We start from the raw sequence: 26,641 nt of genomic DNA, 5'->3' as shown, positions 1-26,641 counted from the left end.
GCCTTCGTGTATGGTTTGGTATATATATCATGCTGTAAATTAACTTTAATTTATATATATATTCTTATTATAGAGAGAGAGAGAAAAGTATTATAAGACAAACATATAGAGTCGATATAAACAAAGTTATTTTATTAAAAATTTATGTGCATTTTATATATTATTAAAAAAGTGATACATGTTATTTTTATAGACTAGGTTAAAAGAAATTCCTCCAACCCAGTTTGAAGGAAAACTTTGTCTAATCAGTATTAGATGTTTTAAGATTCAAATTAATTTATATAATTAGCTCAACATAATAAAATTATAACAATTATTAATTAACTAATAATTAGTATAGATTTGCAAAAAAAAAAAAAAGAAAAAAAAAAGACATTTACTTTATATATATAATGATTAAGTTAATAGAGTAGTTCATAAATAAGTTTGAATTTGTTCAAAAAAATAAATGAATAGAATTTGAGCAGAATATCTAATTTGGTAATAAGTTCGAGCTTAACTCGTGTGCGTGAAAAAAAAAAATAAATAAATAAACATTCAATACTCTCCAGTAGAGTATTGCCTAAATAAAAGTAATTACTTTTATATATATATATATATATATTGAAAAAAAAAAAGAAAAAAAAAAAAAAGCTTGAATGGTTATCGTGTTGCCTAGGGAAGGAACGCGCTTCTTAAGCCTGTTTTTAGGGTGTAAAGGGGATAAATTAACAAACAAAACGCTTTGCAATCTAACCTTTTATAGTCAGCCATGAACTGATCCACATGCATCAAAAAAGCTGATATCAGAGTTAAACAAATTAATATTGAAAAAAAAAAAGAAGCTGATATATATGGTGATCTGTTTGCATAAACATGAGTGCAAATCCTTGTTGTTTTTGATCATTTTTATATATAAAATCCAGCTTCAGTTGAGTTTTGATCGGACAAGCACGACACAAAAAGCTGCAACCTGTATATAATATAATATAAGACAAGTATGAAAGCAGATCTCCCACAATCAATAAACTAATATTATTATTATTAATCATTTAAATAAATAGAAAAAACAGTATCCATGACGTATATCCTGGCTATATATATATATATATATATAGGTTGTGGTTAGCGAAAGTGGTGATTAGGACACATAAACTAAACAGGCTAATAATTAGTTAAAAATGGATTTGGCTTTACATCCAGCGAATTTTTTTAATTAAAATCTTCAGTTAAAAAATAAATGGACAATATTATTTTTAGTAAAAAGATAAGTAAGCTTTTTTTTCCAATCTTGTCTATTCATTTTTTAATATAAACAAGATAATATTATTAGTTGTTATAGGACTACTCAAACTCTTCCTTTTTTATTTATTATTATTATTATTATTATTTTGAAATAGTACAATGGTAAGTTTGGTGTTGCTTAAGCTCTACAGCAGTTCTTGTTTATCTTTTCTCTATATTTATTGTCATCAACGATCTATGAAGTGAATTTTATTTTTTTATTTTTTATTTTTTTTAGATTTTGATTCCCTTAATTTAGTCGTTTTCAAATGTTTTGTTTAAACGAAACATTCAGGGTAGCAATATGAGATTTCCAATCTGTCTTTCATTTTCTCTCTCATTCTTTTATGGGATGAAATCACTAATCAATTATAGAGAAATTATCTGAAATATATATGAAAGAATTGTCACTGATGGTAGAGGCAGCGAAGGAGTTTGCGTTTTGGAATGCACTTGTAGAGGAGATGAAAAAGCAAAGAAATCATTGTCTAGTTGAGAAAGTTTTAATGGACCGGACCGTGGCCAATTAAGGACTTGATTCGCCGGAATATGCTGCAGATTTAGTAATGGATAGGGTAATTGCCAATTAAGAACGTGATTCGCTGAAATATGCTACAGATTTAGAAACTGATTGGGACTATGACATTCAAATAAAATAAATTTTTCATTGTGATTCATGACATATCTCCTTAGAGTATATGAGAATCACATATATTCTAAGAACAATTGTTAGTTTAATGTAGATAATTCCTATAATTCAATTTAGATAAAAACTTTTTCCCGTAAAATATTAGGTCAAGCATCGATATAATCGCCTTCCTCGAATGGTACTACTATATATATATAATCCCAAACGAATCTTGAATTGCATATAATCCCATGCGTGAATATCTAATTAAAAAATCAAGAAACAGTGAATTGCTACTTTGCTAGAGATAAAAAGTGTAGCTTTCATTAATTTTTATGTATATATTCATAAACTATTAATATAATATATCATGATTAACTGATTAAGAATGACTCAATAGTAGTCATCGAAAGACTTGTAAACACTAGGTTCAATAATTTGGCACAAAAATATCTTGAGAATAAAATAATTAGAAGAGTCCAAATTCTTTACAAATTATTCAAAGATTAAATATATAATAGCATCAACCTACTAAAATATACCATAGAAATTATTTTCTTTTGTTGCTGTACTTAATTTAGTTAATGAGATAATTATCAAATTCTAAATATCTAATTTTTATTTTTATTTTTATTTTTTGTATAAATTTTTTTAAGAGTTGCTTCTTTTATTAATTTGGTATTCTTTTCATTAATCTTAATTTCATGAGAAAAGTACATTCATTTAACAGCTTAATTTGGTACTCATTCTATGATAATTGACTGTTAATTGTTCTGATCTTTTGTAGGTAGCTTGGCATATGCATTTAGTTTGCATGAGTTCTAACAAGGGTTTTAGGCATATTAATTACAATTGAAGAAGAACAAATCAAAATCTCATTTGCATATAGTAATATTACAAAATGGCATTGGGATATTCATTAAACAACATAGACGAAATGTACGTGTTCACATTTTTACCGGAACCGACACATTTCAAGAACCAAATTCTAGTCCAAATTCATTTGAACTAGAGAGGAGTCGGATTTTTTAAAAAGAATGGCAAAGTTGTTATTTCACATTTTTTTAAATTTTGTCATGCTATTTCAGTCCTCTAAACTCCACACACACACACACTCTCTCTCTCTCTCTCCACCACGTTTCCTTTTTTTTTTTATTATTATTATTTTGTGAGACGGATAGAGTTTTTCTTCAAATTGGGTTGGAGAAAATTCTTCTAACCTAGTCTATAAAAATGACATGTGTGAGAAAATTCTTCTAACCTATTCTATGAAATAATGTATTTCATGTGAGAAACACATTATTTTTATAGATTATGTTAGATGAATTTCCTCCAACTCAGTTTGAAGGAAAACTCTATATGAAACGTGTAATACCCCCAATTTGTGTCCTTTGTAAGACATGTCCCTTTATATACAAGTATATATGCAAACCCATAAAAAAAAAAAATAATAAAAACCCTTTTCTTTTACGAGTATGGTTTGTGTCTTGTATTATGTTCACGTAGGACGTAAGTTTGTGGATACTACCTCAATAATTAGAGACGTGTAATACCCCCAATTTGTGTCTTATTGGACGAAGCCTTTTTTTTTTTAATCAGAAATGGTCAATTGGCCAAATATGAATGAAAAGTATAGTTTGAGCAAGCCTTTCTCTCCCTCGCTTTCATTATTAGTTTATCTCTTTGGTCGCCTAGTAGGCTAGTACTCAAATGCACGTCACTTTTTTTTTTTTTTCTAAACACTCAATTTTGTGTACACTCACAAAAATAAACCACAAAGAAAACTCTCTCTTTGTCATGGACCCATGGTACGTGTAACCCTTGCACGCACCGCGTGTAATATTTTATGTGAGTTTGTCGGGCTGTCCTCTCTTTTTGGCTTGAATGTAGATTTGATTTTTTTTTTTTAGAAATTTGTTTGAATGATTAGAAGGTGTGAATATAGGAATAAGTCTAAATGAAGGAAATATTAGAAAAAAGAAAGACATTAAAAAATAATAATAATAATAATGAAAAGAGAGACCTACAGAGAAATCCACAATTAAAGATAGAGATCAACCAGAAACCAACAAAAAAAGAAAAAGTCAATAAATAATTGTGTTTCTCTTTTCAACCTAGAATTAAATATGGCAATTAAAAAACATTAATTCACTCTCATTAATTTTTCTCACAATAATGACATTGTGAAGAAAGGGGACAAATTAGCTAGAGAAGCGGAGAAAACAGCCTCACCTTTTGCCATATTTTTCTCATTTTATTATATGGAGTATTTCTTTTTCTTTTGGAAAAAATATAAAAAAGCTTCCCAAATTATCAACCGTTTGCAATATAACTTTTTAATGTTCAAAAGGTACTAAAGTAGCCCCCAAGGCAAACTATCAAAATGTATCAAAAATGCTACTTTTTTTTATATTCCTATAATACCCCTATTCTTTTAACAAATAAAATAATTGTAAAAAAAAAAAACAAACAATTTTTAAAAAATATAAGAAAACCAATGGGCAAATAAAAACAAATATATATATATAGTTACTGTAGTTTGCCTAAATTACAAATTGTTTAATGTCGTATTAAGGTAAAATTAAAGGTACGGTTCTTGAGATATTCCCAAAAAAAAAAAAAAAAAGTACTAAAGTAGTCCATCAAACTACCAAATTGATTTTACTTTAATACGACTTGAAGCAATTTGTAATTTAGGCAAATTACAGTAACTAATTATTTATTTATTCCAAAAAACCTTTTTTTTTTTTTTTTTTTTTTGTATTTATTCGTCCATTGGTTTTTTTTTTTCACAATTATTTTATTAGTACATTTTGAACATTGGGGGGCTATATTACAAATGGCTGATAGTTTGAGGGGCTTTTTATATTTTTCCCTTTTCTTTTATATTAAACATAGAGGTCCAACATTATAGCATAAAGTCATAATTACTCAAAATATATATTTTTAGGGAGTGAGTGACGTGGGCTAGTTTTGGGCCTGGAAGTAGGGTTTGGACTTTTGTAACCAGCCCAATGATGCTTTGGAGAATGGTAGGACTAGGACCGTACAAGTTTTATTTTTGATTTTTTTGGTAATTATAAAATAATCCACTATCCTCATAAATGGGTCCGGGTTCAATTGGAATATGACCCTTTTGGAATGGAGCCCCAATTTTAGTCTACGACACCCCCCACTGAATTTGGATCCAAATCAAACCCGAAAGAAGGTATTCTATTTCTACGTGGGTCTAATTCCAGTTAAAATTGAGCTCGTGGGAATTGAGACATGTATGTGTTTCCTTGTGTTCTATTACGTGTACATGTTTCAATTTCTGAGTCTAATTTCAACAGGAACCGGAGCCATTTAGATTTTAATATGTTTAAGAGTAAGAGTAATACTACATACTACACCCACATCTTATCTCATTTCACTGGGATGATGTGATAATAGTGTATCGACTTTTTTATTTTTTTGACATATCTGTACAAGAAGGGGGGAGAGAAGATTCGAACTAACTAGTGACATGAGACGTGGTCCTCAACCAATTGAGCTACACCTTAAAGGCTAATTTTTCTAATCATTAAGATGCTACCATGTGAGTTGTTAAATAAATTATAGTAAAAATATAATTCTCAAAACATTTTTCCAATTGCCATTACCAACACAAATAATGTGCTGCATGTACTTGAGTTTTGACTTGGGGCCATTCTTTCTTAAGTTTTACTCATAGAGCCACAAGCAAGTCCCCCATTACTTTTATATGGGTTTTGACTTGGGAGACAGGTTTTGTCATGTGTGAAAAGTCTTGCATTTTTAATAAAGGAGGGGAGAGAGACAGAAAGAAAAGAAAAAAAAAAAAGAAAAAGAAAAAGAAACAGGATATCCGAGTTAATGGACCGACTCTATGATTATAATATAACAAAAAGAAATACCAAGCTTTCAAGCTCCCACATGTACCTCAAGTCAAACCCTGCGGCTTCTCATCTCCATGTATGCCTATGCACACAAAAGAAGCACATGTGCATGTTCCTGGAATTTTTCAGCCCATGCATGATGCATTCAATTGGGTTCTTTATTTATGTTAAAATAAAACTTTCTAGCCCCACTTTCCTCAAGTCTCTCTATGGAATATAAATTACTGTTTGTGATTCACTTGTTTGAGTCTTTCCATTCAAGATCTTAGTAAAACCATTAGTCAAACACATATATATCTTTCTTCTCCATTTCTGCTTCAAAAATCTCTCAAACTACTGCTTATGGCACCAAACCAGCCAAACCCAACTTCAGAGTCTGCTTTTCCCATATTAGCCATTGCTGTGCTATGCATCATGGCCACAGCTTTCTTACTTGTTGGCTACTACATCTTTGTGACCAAGTGCTGCTCAAATTGGCATCAAGATAATCTGCGGAGATGGTTTTCTGTACTGCAGGCTCGTCAAAATGAAGATCCCTTTATAGCTTTCTCCCCCACAATGTGGAATCACGGGCTTGATGAATCGGTAATTCGTGAAATCCCAACTTTTCAATTCAAAAGAGAAGGTGATCAGGCGAGAGGTGTCTGCTGTGTGGTTTGTTTGAATGAGTTCCAAGAACAGGATATGCTTAGAGTTCTTCCCAAATGCAGCCATGCATTCCACTTGGATTGCATTGACATATGGCTTCAAAGCAATGCCAATTGTCCTCTCTGCAGATCAAGCATTTCCGGGACAAGCCGGTATCGGGTCGATCATATCGTTGCGCCGAGCTCTTCACCACAGGACTCTCAGCTCTTGTCCAGTAGTCTCATGGGCAGTGATGAAGATTTTGTGGTAATTGAACTGGGTGGAGAAGATGAAATCACATTACCACAAAGGCAACAAGAAAGAAATGATTCAGTACTAGAAGTTCCAGTGCTGCAGCCTAGAAGTCATTCACCAAGAAAGTTGGAAAAGAAGCCAGGAAACTTAAAAGCAAGAAAGTTCCACCATGTTTCTATCATGGGTGATGAGTGCATTGATGTAAGAAAGAAAGATGATCAATTTTTTATTCAACCTATCAGAAGATCTTTCTCAATGGATTCTGCAGCTGATCAACAACTTTACTTAACCGTTCAAGCGATCGTTCAACAAAATCGGCATCAGAGCGAGGTTAGCACAAGTGAAGATTGTGATAGCAGAGGTCGAAGATCGTTCTTTCCATTTAGACATTGCAGAGGATCCAGAAATGCAATTCTTCCCACAGAGTGTGAGTTGTAATGTGAGAACTGAGAAAATCTACTTTTTTTCTTTTCATGTCTTTTTTGAGTTTCATTTTTTGCTTTGGAGTGGAGATGCTGCAATTTTTAACAGATTATTGAATAGTTACATGAAAGGATAACAGATGGGTGTAGAGAGATTCACACAAAACTGGGAAAATTAGACAAACCCTGATCTCTGAAATGTAGGCATGAGCTAAAGAATGATTGCTTTAACCACTAGGAGTGGATAAGATTGTCTCTGTTTCTTGATCCTTCATGAGTGATAATGATTCTCCCTTCATCAAGAGTTTCCCACACACGGGGGGAGAGAGAGAGAGAGAGAAAGAGATATAGAGAGGTGGTGGAGTGGAAAGAAAATGGAAGCCAGAGATGAGGGGACCCATAGAATGAATGACTATAAGCAAACGCATGAGAAAGCTCTCATTGGAAATGATCTCCAACTTCTTTTATCCTGCAAGCAATGATATACATGTTGGAGAAGTGCACAAAATTTTTTTTTTCTTTTCTTTTTTTTTTTCCCCAAGCAAATGGGGAAAAAGATAACGATGAAACAAAAAAAAAAAAAACCTATGAAAGTGAGCTCCCCAACAACAAATCTAAAGAAAAAGACTATTAAAAAAAAAAAAAATTGTATTGAGTAATGTTTAAAATTACATTTTTATCTCACAATGCTGACATAACGATTCTAATCAACCTTTGGATCAGTACTTGCTGAAAAAAAAAGTTAAAAAGTTAGTTAAGATTGCCACATCAACATTGTAAAATAAAAATGTGATATATAGCATTACTCTTTTTGTTTAATCGGCAAAACATTTTCACTGCTTTCATTCATAAGCAACTAATGAAAACAAAATTTTTAAAAATGCAATTAAACGATTTGTAAAATCGCGGTTTGATCTTTAAAATAATGTGTCTTTAAAAATGCACCCCTTATTTGCCATTTGAAACGTGAATTTTTCATGTTTTCATACCGTCATTTTTTTCAAACACACTCTTAGACGTGATACTTTTTGCAATTTTGTTTAAAAACACACTTTAGATATACAAAATTGCAAGGGCAAACAGGTTCTTAGTATATTCAAAAGAATGAGATTTCTTCTACAAATCTCTGCATTTAGCATGGCGCATCTTGGGTAATCCATGAGTGTAGCTTGGTCACCTTTAGCTCTCTGGAGATACTTTTTGTAAAATGTCATCAAACAAGGCTAAACCCATCTGGGCTTGAGGGTTTAATATTGACTATCACTCTTCAGAAAATGTCATTCAAAGTTCAACGTTATGGCAATAGCTAATCTCGAAAAAAAAAATCACTAACTGAACAGTTTAGTGCTATAATTTCTATTTTCTTTTCTCTTTTTTAATTGAAGAAGAAACTAAGTTCAGTTCAAGATCCCCTAGAATTCGTACAATATTCTACCAAGTAGATATTTTCAAATTTCAATGATTATTTTCAAATTATTGCTGACAATTTCTTTTGTCAACATTTATCATTTCATTATTTATCACCGGATAAAATTCTCTAGAATTCTTTAATCGATGATGATAAATATGATAAATAATGAAGTGATAAATGTCGATATGACAAAGTTTCCATCGAAATATTCTATAAATTCTGTTAGACAAATTATCCTATAAATTCTAGAGGGTCTTGATCTGTTTGTGGATCAATTAAAATCTCTTTCCTTCTGTTCTACAAATCAGAATAAAGTGAAAGTAACATAACATGTAGAAGTGGACAACATCATGACTAATGTCTAGAAACTGGGTCTTGTAGATATGAACATCATAGTAATATTCCAAGAAATATACAAAGTTTTACTATCATAAGCTAACACGATTTCCTACCACTGAAAAGTAATCATTAATCATGGGCAATAACTGGCTCAAAAGCATAATTAAAACTATATTGCGGCTTGCTTGACACACAATCCATTACTGCCATAGAGGACAAAAATACAGTGGGAAAATCGGTTTGATGTTAGACACCTAACCTAAACGTTAGCACGCAAGCAGTGTTATATACTATGAAGTAGATATATTTGTACAGGAAGTCACTAAATTTTGCTGGAGGATTGATCTTGACCATCAAAAATATCAGGTTGTGAGCTCCTAGAAGAGTCATTAGATTGAGGGATAGGGCATTTGCACGGACAATACCTTAAAGGGAAGATTGTTTGGCAATGCACCATGAGATTTTTGATTCAGTTTTTCAAGAAGTTGGTGTGCTTCTCTGAGCTCATCTTCAGCACTTGAGCCATGACTTTCCCAAGCATCGATTACTCGCTGCTGGAATTCAATTGCTAGATCATAGCTGCACAAACCAAGAGAGACATCTTAACAAACATAACATCATCCCCAATAGCTTAAGATAAAGACAAATTGAACTTACAATTTGTTTTGTGTCACTTAATGGCTGCCATGATGAATATATATACATGCAGACATGACGTGCTACTCACATCTATGCATGTATCTTAACACTAAGTGCTCAATGAGAAAGCCATGGAAATAATTAAAGATAGGGAGCTAAAATAAAGTAATTCAACAGTCCAACAAACAACATTATATTTAACACAATTGCAACAGAAATAGACATAATCAATAGGTGTAGAAGAAAGCCACAAAATAAATTCAATTTAAGCAAACAGTCAACTCCAGAACTCTTGACAAAATCCGTTTCCTTGGATCTGAGACAGAGATACATTTCCAGATACTTTTAGCTTTAAAGTCCAAGATTATAAGTCCCGAGGGTGGTTTAGATTTCTGAGGAAGACATGCACAATATGCTAAAAACTCAATGAATACTACCCCCGACGTTGCAGGATTGGGTGGGTGTAACTAAAGCCCAAATTTCACGGCGGTCATGATAAGACTTTTGAAGACTAACAATGTGAGCAGTGGGAAAGAAACATTAAATAGGAATGGTTAGTGTTCACATTTTGAAAGAGAGAACATTAAGCAGATCCAAGTTGATGCAGACAAAAGGTTCCAATGCACAAAGGTTGAGACTTTAAAAGAATGTTTACTTTTAACATAATCTTATTTCTTATGTGATAAGGACTGCTCGCAATACTTAAAGTGTTGTTGTGTAGAAGATGGTGCCTTCGTGCCTTTTGTGGTGTTTTTGAAAAGAAATGAATGATAGCAGTTTTGAGGACCGTGAGGATTTTGGAGGAGAGTAAATCTTTATTTTTCAGCACATTGTATCTTTGAACAACTGCTTTTGTTTCTCTTTTGACGATTAGACATCATGATTTTTTTGTTCTTTTTGCCCTTATAAGCTAGGTGGCTTCTTTTGTACACTTCCCAGGTATCTAGGGACGCCTTACGCTTTTATTGATATTTTGATTACTTATCAAAAAAAATTATTTCTTATGTGACAAATAATTAATAATAGCTATTCCCCAAGAGAACTCATTACTTATCCTACACATAAAATAATCTGTTTGATAAAGCCATCAAGGAAAGGAAGCGACTATATTGCAGAGCATCCCAGAAGTAACCACATTAATGAACAGATTACGAAATACAATTCTATTCCAATAACCAATAACTTAATTAAATACCATCTAGGAAAACAGATGAGAGACCAGGAAAAGCAATCATACCTTCCCATGAAATCATAAGCTGTTGAAAGGTTCTGACATACCATAATTGACTCTCTTCGATGAGGGCCAAGAGATTCATCCATGATGTCCTTTGCAACAGCTAACGTCTCAGCAGCTGAGGGGTAAGAGATACATCTATGACGGCTATCCAATACCAAGTATGCTGCACCCAAATGGTTGTAGATATACCCAAGTATAAAATTCTTGGGACCATAGGTCTCTTTCAAAATTGAAGCTGCCAACTCCAAGTGAGGAATAGCCTCTGCCACCTTATCCGTCAACAAAAACAACCACCCTATCATTGCATTAACTTTTCCTTTGGAGGGCTGTTCTTGCGGGAGCTTCTGAAGAAAAGCTACTGGTCTCTTTAACAATGAAATCGCAGTTTCAAACTCTTCCATACTTTCGTATTGCATCGCGATCTTCACGTATGCCTCAACAACTTCCACTGGAGAGGCTATCTCTTTCTTGTCAAGAATTCCACAAGCAATCTCCAAACACCTTTTTGAGTCTTCAATTTTTTCTTGAAAATGCAACGCTTTCCCCATTGATATAAACACCGATGCCCGAGTCAAACTATCCTCATCTGTCATCTCAACAACACCCCTCAAAGTATTAATAGCGGTTTCATACTTCCCCAGTACAATGTGCACATTAGCAGAAAACATCTCCAAATCGATCAAATCAGAACTTTGACCCCAATTACTGAAAACCTTCTGCGACAACTCATTCTGCTCCAACGCCTTTTCATGCTCCTCTAACCCAGTATAGATAACCCCAAGAAGCCTCCTAGCATATGCAACATCCACCGAATTCTGCTCCAACTGCTTCTTATGTATCTCTAATGCCTTCAAACAGTATGGCAAGGCCTCCTTAAAGTATGACTGTGAAACATATGATTGAGCCAAATCCCGGTTTTCTACACCCACCTCCCTGCTATCTTTCCCAAACATCTTCTCCTTAATCTCCACCAACTTCCCAAGATGCTCTAGACCCTCCTTTTTCAACCCAATCACCATCTTCACTCTGGCCAACACATTCAGCACTGGGTAAACCAACACGCAAAAATCCTTGCCACTTAAATCATTTGCCTCTAACCAATCCGAGATCCTAATAGCCTTTTGAAGGTGCCCCAAACTCTCAGCAAACCTTCTCAATTTAAAATTAGCAGTACCCAGAGATAAATAAGTCAGGACAAGAAATTCAGAATACGGTGGATCATCTTTTTCAAAGGTTTTCAAAGCTCTATTTGCATAAGGTAGAACCTTTTCAGGATCCTCACCTTCCGTGCCAAGTTTGAGGCCAAGTAACACGGAAAACATCCCAAGCTTTTGCTCATCAAGACATGACTCCATGTCTTTAAAAATCTTGAGCATTTCCTTCGCGCTCCCTGCAGAGCAAAAAGCCTGTGCAAGTTCGTCTGGTTTCTCAACAAGAACAGGGGTAAGGGTGTCCATATTTCGAATTTGGTTTCTCCTACATTGGTTGGACTTGAGCAATAAGCCATGGGTTTTGGCGCACGGCTTGAGATGGGTGGGTGAGACTAGTGGTGAGGATGAAGAAGAAGGATTGGATACGTAATCTCTAGAAAGAAGAGGGGCAAAGGATTTGATTTCGTGACGAGAGAGCTGTGAAAGAAATATCGAAGCTTTTCTCATGGTGAGGATTTGCTGAAAGCTAGTGTTTCTCAAACCTTCGAAAAACCCTTGTAATCGCCATTTCTCAAGCCGAATCGGAGGTGCGAGTAATTTTACGTAGTTTAATTATGTCATAGAATGATTTGATTATTAAAATTATCTTCTAATTAAAATTTAATAATGATCGATCACAAGTGTAATAGTGATTTTAATAGTCATATTATTCTTAATAAAATACAAATAGACTACTTAAAATTACTTCATGCTTTCTCATAACAACATCGTGTTACTGAAGGAAATAGAGAAAACATTCCGACGGCTAACATTTCTTATTAAGGATAATTACATTTATTCCCTCTAACTTGGAATAAATTTGTAATGTACTTTCTAATGATTCTATCGTTAATTGTAATGTTTTTTTTTTCTGCCCCTCAAACTGATAAAAAAAAAAATTAAAAATTAAAATAACAAAAAAGAAAAAAAAAAAAAAAAGAAGACAAAATTCAGGAAAAATATATATTTTTTTTTAAATTTTTTATAAGGGTTATTTTTGTCATTTTCATGGCAGAAGGTAGATATTGCAATCCCAATAATAGATTGGGAGAACATTACAAAAATTGTAAAATTTGAGAGAAATTATAAATTTATTGATAATTAGAGAGACTAAATGCACGTTTCCTTTTTATCAATATTTATGTTGTGTTTGAATCAAGCATACAAGTTCAAGCAAGGATGATCTCAATTTTAAGTGAAAATGGAGATGATTTTCAATTAAAATTTAGTTTTGTTATATATTTAATGATATATACAGTGCCACCTTATTTAAATATAGTGTTACACACATTACCAGTTCAACCTTTAAAACTGTGTTTTTAAAAATACACACATTACCTGTTATTTGAGAATATAGATTTTTTTTCATGTTTTCAAACTACCATTTTCTTTCAAATGTACTCCCAAACGGGATACTTTTCACAATTTTGTTTAAAATCGCACTTTTGACCTACGAAATTTCAAGGCTAAACGGGCTCGTAGTATACGCAAAAGAATGGAATTTCTTGTACAAATCCCTGCATTTATCATGAGAGTAGCTTGGTCTTCTTCTTTAGCTCTCTGGAGAAACTTCTTTTGCAAAATTTGTCATCAAAGAAGGCTAAGCCCATTTGAGAGCTTGAGGTTATAATATTGACTATCACTCTTCAGAAAATGACATTCAAAGTTCTACGTTAATGGTAATAGCTAATCTTCAGAAAAATTCACCAATTGACCAGTTTAGTGTTATACATGTAATTCTGTTCTCTCTTTTTTTACTAGGGAAAGAACTAAAACTAGATTGCTGCTTGCTTGACTTACAATCCATTACTGCCATAGAGGACAAAAATACAGTGGGAAAATCGGTTTGATGTTAGACACCTAAACATTAGCACGCAAGCAGTGTTATATACTATGAAGTAGATATATTTGTACAGGAAGTCACTAAATTTTGCTGCAGGATTGATCTTGACCAGCAAAAATATCAGGTTGTGAGCTCCTAAAATAGTCATTAGCATTAGGGATAGGGCATTCGCAAGGGAAATACATTTGTGGAAAACCTGATTGACAACGGTTCACCCCGGGATTTTTTCTTAACCTGTTCGAGACGTCGGCGGGCATGCCTGAGACAATCCTCTGCACCTGATTCATACCTTTCCATGCCATCAATTGTTCGTTGCAGGAATTCTATTGCCAGATCATAGCTGCACAAACCAAGAGACACATCTTAACAAACATAACATCATCCCCCAATAGCTTAAGACAAGACAAATTGAACTTACAATTTGTTTTGTGTCACTTAATTGCTGCCATGTTGAATATATAGATGCAGACATGACGTGCTGATCACATCTATGCATGCGTGTAATCAAAACACTAAGTGCTCAATGAGAAAACCATGGGAAAAATTAAAGATGGGGTGCTAAAATAAAGTATTTCAGCAGTCAACCAAACAATATTATGTTTAATACAATTGCAATAGAAATAGAGGAAATCAATAGGTATAGAAGTAAGCCACAAAATACATAGGAATGGTTAGTGTTCACATTTCCAGAACTCTTGACAAAATCTATTTCCTTGAATCTGAGACAGAGATTCATTTCCAGATATTTTAAGCTTTAAAGTCCAAGATTATAAGTCCTTACTCCTGAGGGCCCAAATTTCATGGTGGTCCTGATAAGACTTTTGAAGACAAATAAGGTGAGCAGTGAGAAAGAAACATTACATATTTTGAAAGAGAAAACATCAAGCAGATCCAAGTTGATGCAGACAAAAGGTTCCAATGCACAAAGGTTGAGACTTTACAAGATTGCTTACTTTTAACAGAATCATATTTCTTATGTTATGAATAATAATTAATAATAACTATTCCCCAAGAGTGCTCATTACTTATCCCTACATATAAAATAATCTGTTTGATAAATCCTGCAAGGAAGGCAGCGACTAAATTACACAGCATTGCAGAAGTAACCATATTAATGAACAGATTAAGAAATACACTTCAATTCCAATAACCAATAACTTAATTAAATACCATCTAGGAAAACAGACCAGAAAACAGGAAAAGTAATCATACCTTCCCATGAAATCATAAGCTGTCGCAAGGTTCTGACATGCCATAATTGAATCTTGTAGATGAGGGCCAAGAGATTCCTCAATGATGTCCTTTGCAACTGCAAACGTCTCAGCAGCTGAGGGCCAAGAGATACATCCATGACGGCTATCTAGCATCAAATATGCTACGCCCAAATTGTTGTAGATATACCCAACCATAATATGCTTGGGACCATAGCTCTCTTTCAAACTTGACGCTGCCAACTCCAAGTGAGGAATAGCCTCTGCCAGCTTATCCGTCATCAAAAGCAACCACCCTATTATTGCATTAGCTTTTCCTTTGGAGGGCTGTTCGTGCGGGTGCTTCTGAAGAAAAGCTACTGGTCTCTTTAACAATGAAATTGCAGTTTCAAACTCTTCCATACTTTCGTATTGCATCGCGATCTTCACGTATGCCTCAACAACTTCCTCTGGAGAGGCTGTCTCTTTCTTGTCAAGAATTCCACAAGCAATCTCCAAACACCTTTTTGAGTCTTCAATTTTTTCTTGCAAATGCAACGCTTTCCCCATTGATATAAACACCGATGCCCGAGTCAAACTATCCTCATCTGTCATCTCAACAACACCCCTCAAAGTATTAATAGCAGTTTCATACTTCCCCAGTGCAATGTGCACATTAGCAGAAAGAATCTCCAAATCGATCAAATCAGAACTTTGACCCCAATTACTCAAAACCTTCCGCGACAACTCATTCTGCTCCAACGCCTTTTCATGCTCCTCTAACACGGAATAGATGACCCCAAGAAGCCTCCTAGCACACGCAACATCCACCGAATTCTGCTCCAAGTGCTTCTCATGTATCTCCAATGCCCTCAAACAGTATGGCAAGGCCTCCTCGAAGTCTAAGTTTGCAAAATATAATTGAGCCAAATCCCGGTTTGCTAAACCCACTTTCCTGCTAAGGCTGCTATCTTTCTCCAACATTTCCTCCTTAAACTCCACACACTTCCTAAGAAGCTCTAGAGCCTCCTCTGTCCTCCCAAGCTCCAACTTAACTTTGACCAACACACACTGCACTGAGAAAAGCATCCGCCCAAAATCCTCACAACAAAGATCATCATCATTTGGTTGATACCTATCCAAGACCCTAGAAGCCCTATTAAGGTACTCCAAACTACTAGCAAACCTTTTCAATCTACAATTAGCAGAACCCATTATAAATAAAACCGTGGCAGAAGAAAACAGTTGATTATCTTTTTCAAAAACTTTCAAAGCTCTATTTGCAAAAGATAGAATCTTTTCAGGATCCTCTTCTTCCAATTCTAGGATGGCGGCCACTCTCCAGGAATACATTCCTAGCTCTTTCTCATCAAAATCTGACTCCATTTCTTGAAAAGCCTTGATAATTTCCTCCGTGGTCTCTGCAGACTCAAAAGCCTTTTCAAGTTCAGATTTTTCCTTCATTTTTCCCTGCCCAGAAGACAACTGGTCTGGTTTCTCAACAAGGGTCTCCATCTTTCGAACTGATTTTGTCCTAAATTGGTTGGAGTTGAACAATAAGCCATGGGTTTTGGCGCAGGACTTGAGACTGGGATGGGTGGGTGAGATTAGTGGTGAGGAAGAAAAAGAAGAAGGATTGGATACGTAATTTCTAGAAAGAAGAGGGGCGAAGGATTTGAGTTTCTGACGAGAGAGCTGTGAAAGAAGTGAGATTGAAGCTTTTCTCATGATTGAATTCTAGAGAGGTTTTGCTGAAAGTTGGGTTTCCTTAAACCTTGGAAAAGCCGTGGTGATTGGGGTTTCTCTGTTTAGCTCGGAGGTGCTCCTTCAGAACGGCAACGTTTTAAGGAAGGAAATAGAGAAAATATTCCAACGGCTAACATTTCATATTTAAGGGAGATTATATGCATTCCATCTAATTAGGAATAAATTTGTATTATCCTCCTTAGAATCTGTAAAAATAAAAAGACAAAATTCAGGAAAATATATATATATTTTTTATTTTTTTAATCGAGGTTATTATTTTCATTTTGATTGCAGAAAAATGACATTACAATTTCAATGATAAATTGGGGGGACATTGCAAAAAAGACATTGTAAATTTATTGATAGTTAGCAAAGGAAAATGCACTTACCCTTTTTATGAATTTTGGATCTCCATTTCAAGTTTAAATGGAGATGAACTTCGGTTAAAATTTTGTTTTGTTGTATTTAATGATAGTGTCACGTCATTATTTTATTTAAAATTTTAAATCTGTGAAATATAATTTGTATTATGAAAATGAATTCTTTGCATTAGCTTTTATTTTACGTACATCTCCGCTGAGTTAACACACTCTATCCACTTTATTTATTTATTTTTTAATGATGTGGAATCTCATGACTTCCGGATCCATCCTTGAAGAGTAAACCCTCGATACACCATCTCACCCGCCAGAACCGTGTATCATGTGAATCTAGAGAATTCCTAATGTGGAATTGAACCCAAAATGTCCGAGTCTACACTTCTTCGCCACTAGGCTGCATCCAACGGGTTGACACTTGAAAGAGTACACAATTTTTCATTGAAAACAAAATCTTCTGATGTAAACAAACAGAATGCTTCATAATTTGTTACACAAAACTTATCACTACAGGATCACTAACATATTGGCATCTTGAAAACTCCAAATGATAAGTTCACCGCAATCAAACTCAGGCTGCTTACATACTTTCAATAAGTCAAAAGAACAACAAATCGCCCTCAACACTTCAGGTATAATGCTCAGAAAAACATAAGAAAGCAGCAGTGTGATAGACCATGAAGTAAATCTGTTTGTACGGGAATTCTCTAAATATTGCTGAACTGATATTGACCAACAAGAATATCAGGCTATGAGCTCCCGGAAGAGACATTAGTATGAGGTGAGGGTAATGCCTTCATCGGAAGGTCGTTTGATGATGAACCACAGGCTTTTTTCTTCAGCTGTTCGAGAAGTCGGCGGGCTTCTCTGAGCTCATCTTCCGCACTTGAGCCATGGCTTTCCCAAGCATCAATTACTCGCTGCTGGAATTCTATTGCCAGAGCATAGCTGCACAAACCATGAGAGACATCTCAACAAACATAACATTTTCTCTAATAGCTTAAGATAAGATAAGACAAATTAAACTTTACTATTTCTTTTTGTGTCACTAAATTGCTGTCATGATGAATATATACATGCAGTCATTATGTGCTATCACATCTATGCATGTGTGTATCTTCACACTAAGTGCTCAATGAGAAAACCGTGGGAATAATTAAAGATAGGGTGCTAAAATAAAGTATTTCAACAGCCAACAAACAATATTATATTATTAATACAATTGTCAAAGAAATAGAGGAAATCAATAGGTATAGAAATAAGCCACAAAACAAGCCAATTTAAGCAAACAGTCAAATCCTGGACTCTTGACAAAATCTTTTTCCTTGAATCTGAGAAAGAGCGATGCATTTCCAGATATTTTTAGCTTTAAGTCCAAGATTATCAGTCCTGAGGGAGGTTTAGATTTCTGAGGAAGACATGCAGGATTGGGTGGGTGTAACTACAAGCCCAAATTTCATGGCGGTCATGATAAGACTTTTGAAGACAAACATGGTGAGCAGTGAGAAAGAAACATTACATAGGAATGGTTAATGTTCACATTTTCAAAGAGAGAACATTAAGCAGATCCAAGTTGATGCAGACAAAAGGTTCCAATGCACAAAGGTTGAGACTTTACAAGAATGATTACTTTTAACAGAATCATATTTTTTATGCGATGAATAATTAATAATAACTATTCCCCAAGAGTGCTCATTACTTATCCCTACACATAAAAGAACCTGTTTGATGAAGGCCTCAAGGAAAGGAAGCAACTAAATTACTCAGCATCGCAGAAGTAACCATATTATTGAACAGATTCAGAAACACAATTCAATTCCAATAACTAATAACTTAATTAAAGACAATCTAGGAAAACAGACAAGAGACCAGGAAAAGCAATCATACCTTCTCATGGTATCATAAGCTTTTGAAAGGTTCTGACATGCCTCAATTGAATCTGCATGATGAGGACCAAGAGATACATCCATGATGTCCTTTGCCACAGCAAACATCTGAGCAGCTGACTGAGGTCTATCTAGCTCCAAATAGGCTGCGCCCAAATTGTTGTAGATGTACCCAACTCCATAATGCTTGGGACCAAAGCACTCTTTCAAAATTGATGCCGCCGACTCCAAGTGAGGAATAGCCTCTGCCACCTTACCAGTCAACAAAAGCAACCACCCTATTCTTGCAGTAACACTTCCTTCGGAGGCCTGTTCTTGCGGGAGCTTCTGAAGCAAAGCTGCTGATCTCTTTAACAATGAAATTGCAGTTTCAAACTCATTCATATTTTCGTATTGCATTGAGATCTCCGAGTACGCCTCAGCAACTTCCACTGGAGAGGTCGTCTCTTTCTTGTCAAGAATTCCACAAGCAATCTCCAAACACCTTTTTGAGTCCACAAATTTTTCTTGACTACAAAAGGCTTTCCCCATCGTGATAAACACAAGTGCCCGAATCTTACTTTCCTTATCTGCCGTCTGAACAACACCCTTCAAAGTATTAATAGCGGTTTCATACTTTCCCAGTGCAATCTGCATATTAGCAGCATCAATCTCTGCACGGAGCAAATCAGAACTTCGACCCAAATTTTTCAAAACCTTTCGCGACAATTCGTTCTGCTCCAACGCCTTCTCATGCTCCTCTAACCCAGTATAGATAACCCCAAGAATCCTCCTATCATATGCACCCTCCACCGAATTCTGCCCCAAGTGCTCCTTATGTATCTCCAATGCCTTCAAACAGTACGGCAACGCCTCCTTAAAGTTTAAAATTGCAACATATGCTTCAGCCAAATCCCGGTTTGCTTTACCTAGTTCCATGCTATCTTTCTCCAACATCACCTCCTTAATCTCCAAACACGTCCTAAGATGCTCAAGAGCCTCCTCTCTCCTCCCAATCGCCGTCTTCACATTGGCCAACTCAAGCTGCACTGCATGAAGCACCGGCCTAAAATCCTCACCACTAATACCCTCTAGCTCTAACCTACCCAAGATCCTATTAGCCCTATTAAGGTACCCCAAACTATCAGCAAACCTTTTCAAGTCATAATTAGCAGAACCCATTAATTGCAAAGTCATGGCAAGAGGTAAAGAAGGCAGTTTATCATCTATATCAAAAGCTTTCAAAGCTTTATTTGCAAAAGATAGAACCTTTTCAGTATCCTCGCCTTCCTGGTCAAGTTTGAGGCCAAGTTTCAAGGAAGCCAACCCAAGCTCTCGCTCATCAAAAGCTGGCTCCATGTCTTTAAAAGCCATGAGCATTTCCTCCGTGGTATTCGCAGACTCAAAAGCCTCTTCAAGCTCAGTTTTTTCCTGAATTTTTCTCTGCCTAGACGACAACTGGTTTGGTTTCTCAACAAGGGTGTCCATATTTCGAATTGGGTTTGTCCTAAATTGGTTCGGCTTGAACAATAAACCATTGGTTTTGAAGCAGGGCTTGAGATGGGTGGGTGAGACTAGTGGTGAGGAAGAAGAAGAAGGACCGGATATGTAATTTCTAGAAAGAAGAGGGGCAACGGATTTTGGTTTGTAACGAGAGAGGTGTGAAAGAATTGAGACTGAAGCCTTTCGCATGGTGGAATTTTAGAGAAGAGAGGTTTTGCTAAATGTTGGGGTTTCCTTAAACCTTTGAAAACCCCTTTAAATCGAGGTTTCTCTGTTTAGGGGTTGAAGGAAGAAGTAGACTCGGAGGTCCCTCAAAACGACGTTTTACGGAAGGAAATAGAGAAAATACTCCAAATCGAGAAAGAGAGAAAATGTAAATTATAATATTACTCGTTTGGTGTATATAACTTCAAGTGCTCATGCAGAGCATATTTGTGATAGATCTTTGCATTTGTGTACATTTTTTGGATGAGGACTCATGTTATTATGTTCTTCAATTTATTTATTTATTTATTTTTATATATAAAATTTGGTCATTTAAGATGAGATATACACGTATATGAGATAAGTGACTTCACAAATCCCTACTAGGATGTCTCAATTTCTATAAAATTTGAGCGATCTAATTACTGAAAATTTCGATCCAAAGTTTTTGAGCTCAAAACATATGTAAGGTTTTATTTTGTAAATAATGTGGATCCATTAGCTTATAAGATTGGTATAAATTGAGAAAATGTAAGATGAAGAATAAATATATATTTTTCCAAAAAATACGTTTACCTCCTTCCAACTTTTAAACAATTTGCAATGTCCCACGAACTTGCAAATATTCAAAAACAAAGAGAAAAAATTTAAAAAAATAATAAATAAAAAATAGACAAAATTCAGATTTTTTTTTTATTTTTTATTTATCTCTAAATTTGTTTTAGGGGTATTTTTTTGTCATTTTTGCATTAAAAAAAAAAATTGAGACATTGCACAAATTTCGAAGAGAGAGGGACTGAAATTGACATGCATAACTATTGGCTTGTACTTATAAAAAAAAAAAAACTATTGGCTTGCACCTAATCTCCTACTGTAGCAAGGGCGCGCCAAGCTCTTGTATCTCAAATGCTGTGTGTTTCATTTTTATAGATAGGTAAGAGTGGGAGTAAGCTAAGTTTTAGCAATGTAGGACAAAAGTCGGCATTGTGTTTTATGAAAAGGCTAGACAAACAACACAAGGGAAAGTAGGACTTTGACTTGTGTTGGGCACTTTGACCATGTGAGAGGTTGGAGGTTGGACTTGGATTCTTGGCATGGAGATGAACATGTGGGAGGAGTTTGGATCCTTTTGGCATGGAGATACTCATCAAGTGTGGGACACTCTTCCAACTCATCAGCGGAGCAAAAAAATCATATGAGCAACTATTAAAAAAAAAAAAAAATCATATGAACAATTATACATGGTGGGATACACTTTCTCTTTCTCAGTGTAAATACACTAAATAAAGCAATTTTATATATATACGAGTCGAGCCAAGCTTATACGAATTTGCTTCGTTTAATATTGGAGTAAGAATTTGTGTTCATAAACAGTTCATTTAATAATCGAATTGAGCTTATACGAGCCGATCTCGAGTTTGCTCGCTTACACCCCTACATGATCCAATTCACGATACATAGAGATTACAATAGGCCATTTTATAGATGAATCAAAATCATAAGGCATTGGCTTACAATGACGGGCTACATACATACTCTCAATAAATCAAAGGAGAAAAAGATGGCCCTAAACACTATAGAGATAATGCTCAAAAAGAAAAACCAAGCGAGCAGCAATGTGATAGAATATGCAGTAAATCAGTTTATATAGGAATTCTCAAAATTTGGACTAACGTTTTGGATTGCTTTTGACCGCCAAGAATATGAGTCCTTTTTGAAGAGACGTTTGCATATGGTTGAGTCCTCCTTGAAGATACCAAGTTTTATTCCAATTCAGTTTATTAAATTGATATATGTATTGAGGGCATCTGGGCATGTGATTCTCATATGCATTTTTAAAAAATACATTTGAGAATCACATGCTCTATTACAAATGCACATAAGAATCATATATTTTTAAGAACAAATATTAACTTAATAAGTTGAGTTAGAAGAATTTTCGCTAACTCAGTTTAAAGGAAAACTTGGGAGTCATAGCTAGGCCTTTACGGGAAGCTTTGCACCATCAGCTTCTTTCTTCAGCTCCCCCAATGATGCACCATCAGCTTTTTTCTTCAGCTCTACAAGCAGTTGGCGGGCTTCTCGGAGTTCAGGGCAATGGATTTCCCAAGCATCAATCACTCGCAGCTGGAATTCAATTGCTAGAGCATATCTGCAGAAACCCAGAGATAAATTTAAATGAACATTGATAGCACCCATAATAGCTAAAGATAACACAAGTCAAATTTAACACTCTGATTTTTGTCACTTAATTGCTGCCATGAGGAAAAAACACATGCAGATTAACATGTTTCCTTCACATCTTTGCATGAGGTGCTCGATAAGAAAACCATTGGAATAATTCAAGATAGGGTATCACAATAAAGTACTTCAATTATTGAATAAAAGTACCGTGTATCAGTAGGTATAGAATCCAAAATAGTTTTATATTTAAAATTCACTAAGATCATTAGTCATAGAGGGCAATTTACATTTTCTCAGGAAGACATGAACAGTAAGCTAAAAATCCAATGAATATCACTCCAGCATCATAGGATTTGATGGGGGTAACTATGACGTTAAATTTTATGTAGTCATGATATAGACTTTTGAAAGACAAAAAAGGTATAAAATCTAGCTTGAATTGCATATACCAGCAGCAAGGGAACAGTGTCCAAGGATTCATGGAAAAACACAAAAGTAGAAGAATATATAGCAGGAAACTTCTCTCACTACCGTGTGGAAGATGGTGCCGTCGTGCCTTTTGTGGTATCTATGGAGGAAAATAAAAAATAAGCGTTTTGAAGACTATGAGAGAACTTTGGAAAAAATTAAGTCTTTATTTTTCAACACTTTGTATCTTTACTGCATGTGTTTCTCCTTTGGTGACTAATTATCATGATTTTTTTATTTTTTTTCTACCGCTAATTAGTTGGCTTCCTGTGTACATGGGGCGCCTTACGCTTACTTATCAAGAAAAAGAAACTTAAACTATTCTTAACTATTCCCACAAAAGTGATCACTATTTATCTATACATATAAAAGTTACTCTTTAATAAAGGCCTCAAGGAAAGGAAGTTTCTAGATAAACAGCATCACGGAAGTATCCCTATTATTAAACAGATTTCAAATACAAGGTGTTAAGATCCGCCTAACGCAAGTGGTAATGAAGAACAACAAATACGGAAGTTGGATAATAAACATGGAAAGACAGCAATCTTCAAGAACTACCTTTCATCAATAACGGTTACTGTCCTTACATAAATCAATTCCAATACAGCAAGACAATAAGTTGTATCCCATTTCCTTGTTTAAACGCTATTCAGTTTCCTATAAATGTAATCCTAATGCTACAAGAGAAATCATGAAATGAAATATCAATCCAAGTTCTATTATTTTATTTCCAAGTTATTGTGCGTTTCTTATCAATTAGCAATTGATATCTATTTTATGTATTTATTTTATTCTGTGTTCTTATCACAAGGCAATTCTAATAACCAATAAATTATAAATTAATCAAATACCATGCAGGAAATCGGCCCAGTGACCAGGAAAAGCATTCATACCTTCCGATGGCACCATAAGCTTTTGAAAGGTTCTGAGATGCCTCAATTGAATCTGGATGATAAGGACCAAGATATGCATTCAGGATGTCCTTTGCTTCTACAAACTTCATAACTGCTGCCTCAGGTCCATCTCTCTCCCAGTACCCTACCCCTAAATAGTTGTAGATATACCCAACTACATAATGATTCTGGCCAAACCTACGATAAAAATAGCTCAGAGATTGATCAAAGAAATAAACAGCATTTTTCGCATCACCTATCAAAAAACGAAACCACCCGTGTCTTGCAAGATTTCCTCCCCAAAGCCTGTCCCAAGCACCTTCCCTCTCATAATAGCATTTAGATTTCTTTAGCAAAGAGGTTGCAGTTTCAAGCTCATTCATAGTTTTGTACTGCATCGCTATCTCCGAGTATGCATCCTGTTCCGGTTCATCGACAATGAACGTATGCTTCTCGTACCTTTTCTTCTCAAGAATTCCCAAAGCAATCTCCAGACACCTTTTTGAGTCTGCAAACTTCCCCTGATTACAAAATGCTTTTCCCATTGAGATAAACGCCCGAGTCTTACTATCCTCATCAATCTCCAGAAACCTTTTTGAGTCTTCAAACATTCCCTGATTACATAACACCCGAGTCTTACTATCCGGCAGCTGAACAACTCCTTCCAAAGTATTAATAGCGGTTTCGTACTTCCCCACCGCAATCTGCATATCTGCAGCATCAATTTCTGCTAGGAGCAAATCCGAAATAAGACCCAAATTCTTTAAAACCTTTCGCAATAACTCATTCTGCTCCAATGCCTTCTCATGCTCCTCTAACCCAGTGTAGATAACCCCAAGAAGCCTCCTATCACTTGCAACCTCCACCGAATTTTGTCCCAACTGCTTCTCATGTATCTCCAATGCCTTCATACAATGCGGCAACGCCTCCTTAAAGTATAATTGTGCAACATAGCATTCGGCCAAATACCGGTTTGCTTTACCCAACCCCAGACCGTCCTTCTCCGAAATCACCTCCTTGATGTCCAAACACTTCCTAAGATGAGCAATGACCTCCTGCCACCATCCAAGTCCAACCTTCAAATTCGCCGACTCAAACTGCACGGCGTAAAGCAGTGGCCTAAAATCCTCATCACTACATCCCTCTTTCTCTAACCTACCCAATATCCTATCTGCCCTATCAATGTACTGCAATCCATCAGCAAACGCAAGCTCACCCCCCAAGTCATATTTAGCAGAACCCAACAAGTGCAAAGTCCAGGCAATAAGTAAAAAAGCAGGTTCATCATCCTTATCAAAACCTCTCAAAGCTCTATTTGCAAAAGATATAATCTGTTTAGGGTCCTCACCGTCTTCTTTAAGTTTGAGGCCAATTCTCAAGCAAGCCGGTGCAAGCTCTCTCTCATCAAAAGCAGACTCCATCTTCTTAAAAGCGTTGAGCATTTCCTCCTTGGTCTTTGCAGACTCAAAAGCCTCTTCAAGCTCACATTTTTCCTTCAGTTTTCTCTGCCTTAACAGCAATTGGGTTGCTTTATCAACAAAGGACTCCGTCTTTTGAAATCGCTTTGGTGTAGTCTTATTGACCTTCAATAGTAAGCCATGGGCACGGGTCCAGAGCCTGGAAAGTGCGGGTGAGTCCAGTGGTGCGGAAGAGGAAGAGGAAGAGGAAGGGGAAGCGTAGTTTCTGTAAATCAGAGGGGAAAAAGATTTGGGTCCCTGACGAGAGAGGTTTAAGAGAAGTGAAATTGGATTTTTTCTCATGGTGCAACTTTTGAGACGTCTCTGGATATTTGCTGAAATTAGAATTTCAGTAAACCCTTACAAAACCCTTAACTGAGGTTTCTCTGTTTTGGAACAGAGAATACCAAACCCATTTTGTCGTGTATACAGGTTCAAATGCTCATGAATTACAGATATTTTCCCTTAAAAGTTTTAATTTCCATTACTACCGCCCTGTTTGCCATGTGCCCTGGAACGGTACTGTTTTAGGGTTGATACTGTAGGTTTTTTTTAATAATATATGTTTGATTGGTTTTAGTGAAAAAGTTTTGGAGAGAAAAGTGAAAAAATATATTTTATATGAAAAAATGTAAAAAATTTGTTTTATAGTAATTTTTTTATTTGAATAATAAAAAAAATGATATGATATAAAAAATAGAGATATTAAGATAAATTTTGAGGTGAAATTTTTTTTTTTTGAGATTGAAGGAGGCCTTAGAACAGTACCGTTCCAGGGCCAATGGCAAACAGAGCCATATTATTAAGTAAAGACAACAAATTATTATTTCCTTTTTCATTTCTTTTCTTTCACTTTTGGGTATAACACAATCGTATAAAATATTATAACATTATCCAAAGAGAATATAAATATTGTGACATTTTTTTGGGAGAAATAATAAAGGCACAATTTTTTGATATTATTTTAAAAAGAAAATAGTATTTTTCTTCATAAAAAGGGTCTG

At 35.1% G+C, this 26,641-nt stretch overlaps 4 protein-coding genes and 1 pseudogene across 4 annotated transcripts; 1 reads left to right on the top strand and 4 right to left on the bottom strand.

Moving 5' to 3' along the window:
• The first annotated feature begins 5,981 nt into the window (after positions 1-5,981).
• Positions 5,982-7,410, top strand: LOC132166552 (RING-H2 finger protein ATL16-like). Its single transcript, XM_059577389.1, has one exon. The coding sequence runs from the start codon at positions 6,130-6,132 to the stop codon at positions 7,105-7,107; it is 978 nt and encodes a 325-aa protein (XP_059433372.1). The 5' UTR covers positions 5,982-6,129; the 3' UTR covers positions 7,108-7,410.
• A 1,582-nt stretch (positions 7,411-8,992) lies between these two features.
• Positions 8,993-12,497, bottom strand: LOC132166350 (protein KINESIN LIGHT CHAIN-RELATED 1-like; annotated as a pseudogene).
• A 1,076-nt stretch (positions 12,498-13,573) lies between these two features.
• LOC132166349 (protein KINESIN LIGHT CHAIN-RELATED 2-like) lies at positions 13,574-16,733 on the bottom strand. Its single transcript, XM_059577151.1, has 2 exons — positions 14,963-16,733; positions 13,574-14,090 (listed from the first exon to the last, which is right to left on the bottom strand). The coding sequence occupies exons 1-2, from the start codon at positions 16,666-16,668 to the stop codon at positions 13,904-13,906; spliced, it is 1,893 nt and encodes a 630-aa protein (XP_059433134.1). The 5' UTR covers positions 16,669-16,733; the 3' UTR covers positions 13,574-13,903.
• A 748-nt stretch (positions 16,734-17,481) lies between these two features.
• Positions 17,482-20,789, bottom strand: LOC132166693 (protein KINESIN LIGHT CHAIN-RELATED 1-like). Its single transcript, XM_059577558.1, has 2 exons — positions 18,951-20,789; positions 17,482-18,011 (listed from the first exon to the last, which is right to left on the bottom strand). Exons 1-2 carry the CDS (start codon positions 20,618-20,620, stop codon positions 17,813-17,815), a joined length of 1,869 nt encoding a protein of 622 aa, XP_059433541.1. The 5' UTR covers positions 20,621-20,789; the 3' UTR covers positions 17,482-17,812.
• Positions 20,790-22,122: 1,333 nt separating this feature from the next.
• LOC132166191 (protein KINESIN LIGHT CHAIN-RELATED 2-like) lies at positions 22,123-26,051 on the bottom strand. The gene is made up of 2 exons (XM_059576970.1): positions 24,181-26,051; positions 22,123-22,787 (listed from the first exon to the last, which is right to left on the bottom strand). Exons 1-2 carry the CDS (start codon positions 25,938-25,940, stop codon positions 22,613-22,615), a joined length of 1,935 nt encoding a protein of 644 aa, XP_059432953.1. The 5' UTR covers positions 25,941-26,051; the 3' UTR covers positions 22,123-22,612.
• Between the last annotated feature and the right edge of the window lie 590 nt (positions 26,052-26,641).

Source organism: Corylus avellana, chromosome ca11 (genome assembly GCF_901000735.1).
Source record: "Corylus avellana chromosome ca11, CavTom2PMs-1.0".
Lineage (NCBI taxonomy): Eukaryota > Viridiplantae > Streptophyta > Magnoliopsida > Fagales > Betulaceae > Corylus > Corylus avellana.
This window is presented reverse-complemented; position numbering and strand designations above follow the sequence as displayed.

Excerpts from the sequence above, each read along its gene's own strand:
- LOC132166552 (XM_059577389.1), top strand. The coding sequence starts at position 6,130 with ATGGCACCAAACCAGCCAAACCCAACTTCAGAGTCTGCTTTTCCCATA.
- LOC132166349 (XM_059577151.1), bottom strand. The coding sequence starts at position 16,668 with ATGAGAAAAGCTTCAATCTCACTTCTTTCACAGCTCTCTCGTCAGAAA. Across the intron at positions 14,091-14,962 it reads GCTTATGATTTCATGGGAAG|CTATGATCTGGCAATAGAAT; the intron begins GTATGATTACTT and ends TGGTTTGTGCAG.
- LOC132166693 (XM_059577558.1), bottom strand. The coding sequence starts at position 20,620 with ATGCGAAAGGCTTCAGTCTCAATTCTTTCACACCTCTCTCGTTACAAA. Across the intron at positions 18,012-18,950 it reads GCTTATGATACCATGAGAAG|CTATGCTCTGGCAATAGAAT; the intron begins GTATGATTGCTT and ends TGGTTTGTGCAG.
- LOC132166191 (XM_059576970.1), bottom strand. The coding sequence starts at position 25,940 with ATGAGAAAAAATCCAATTTCACTTCTCTTAAACCTCTCTCGTCAGGGA. Across the intron at positions 22,788-24,180 it reads GCTTATGGTGCCATCGGAAG|ATATGCTCTAGCAATTGAAT; the intron begins GTATGAATGCTT and ends GGGTTTCTGCAG.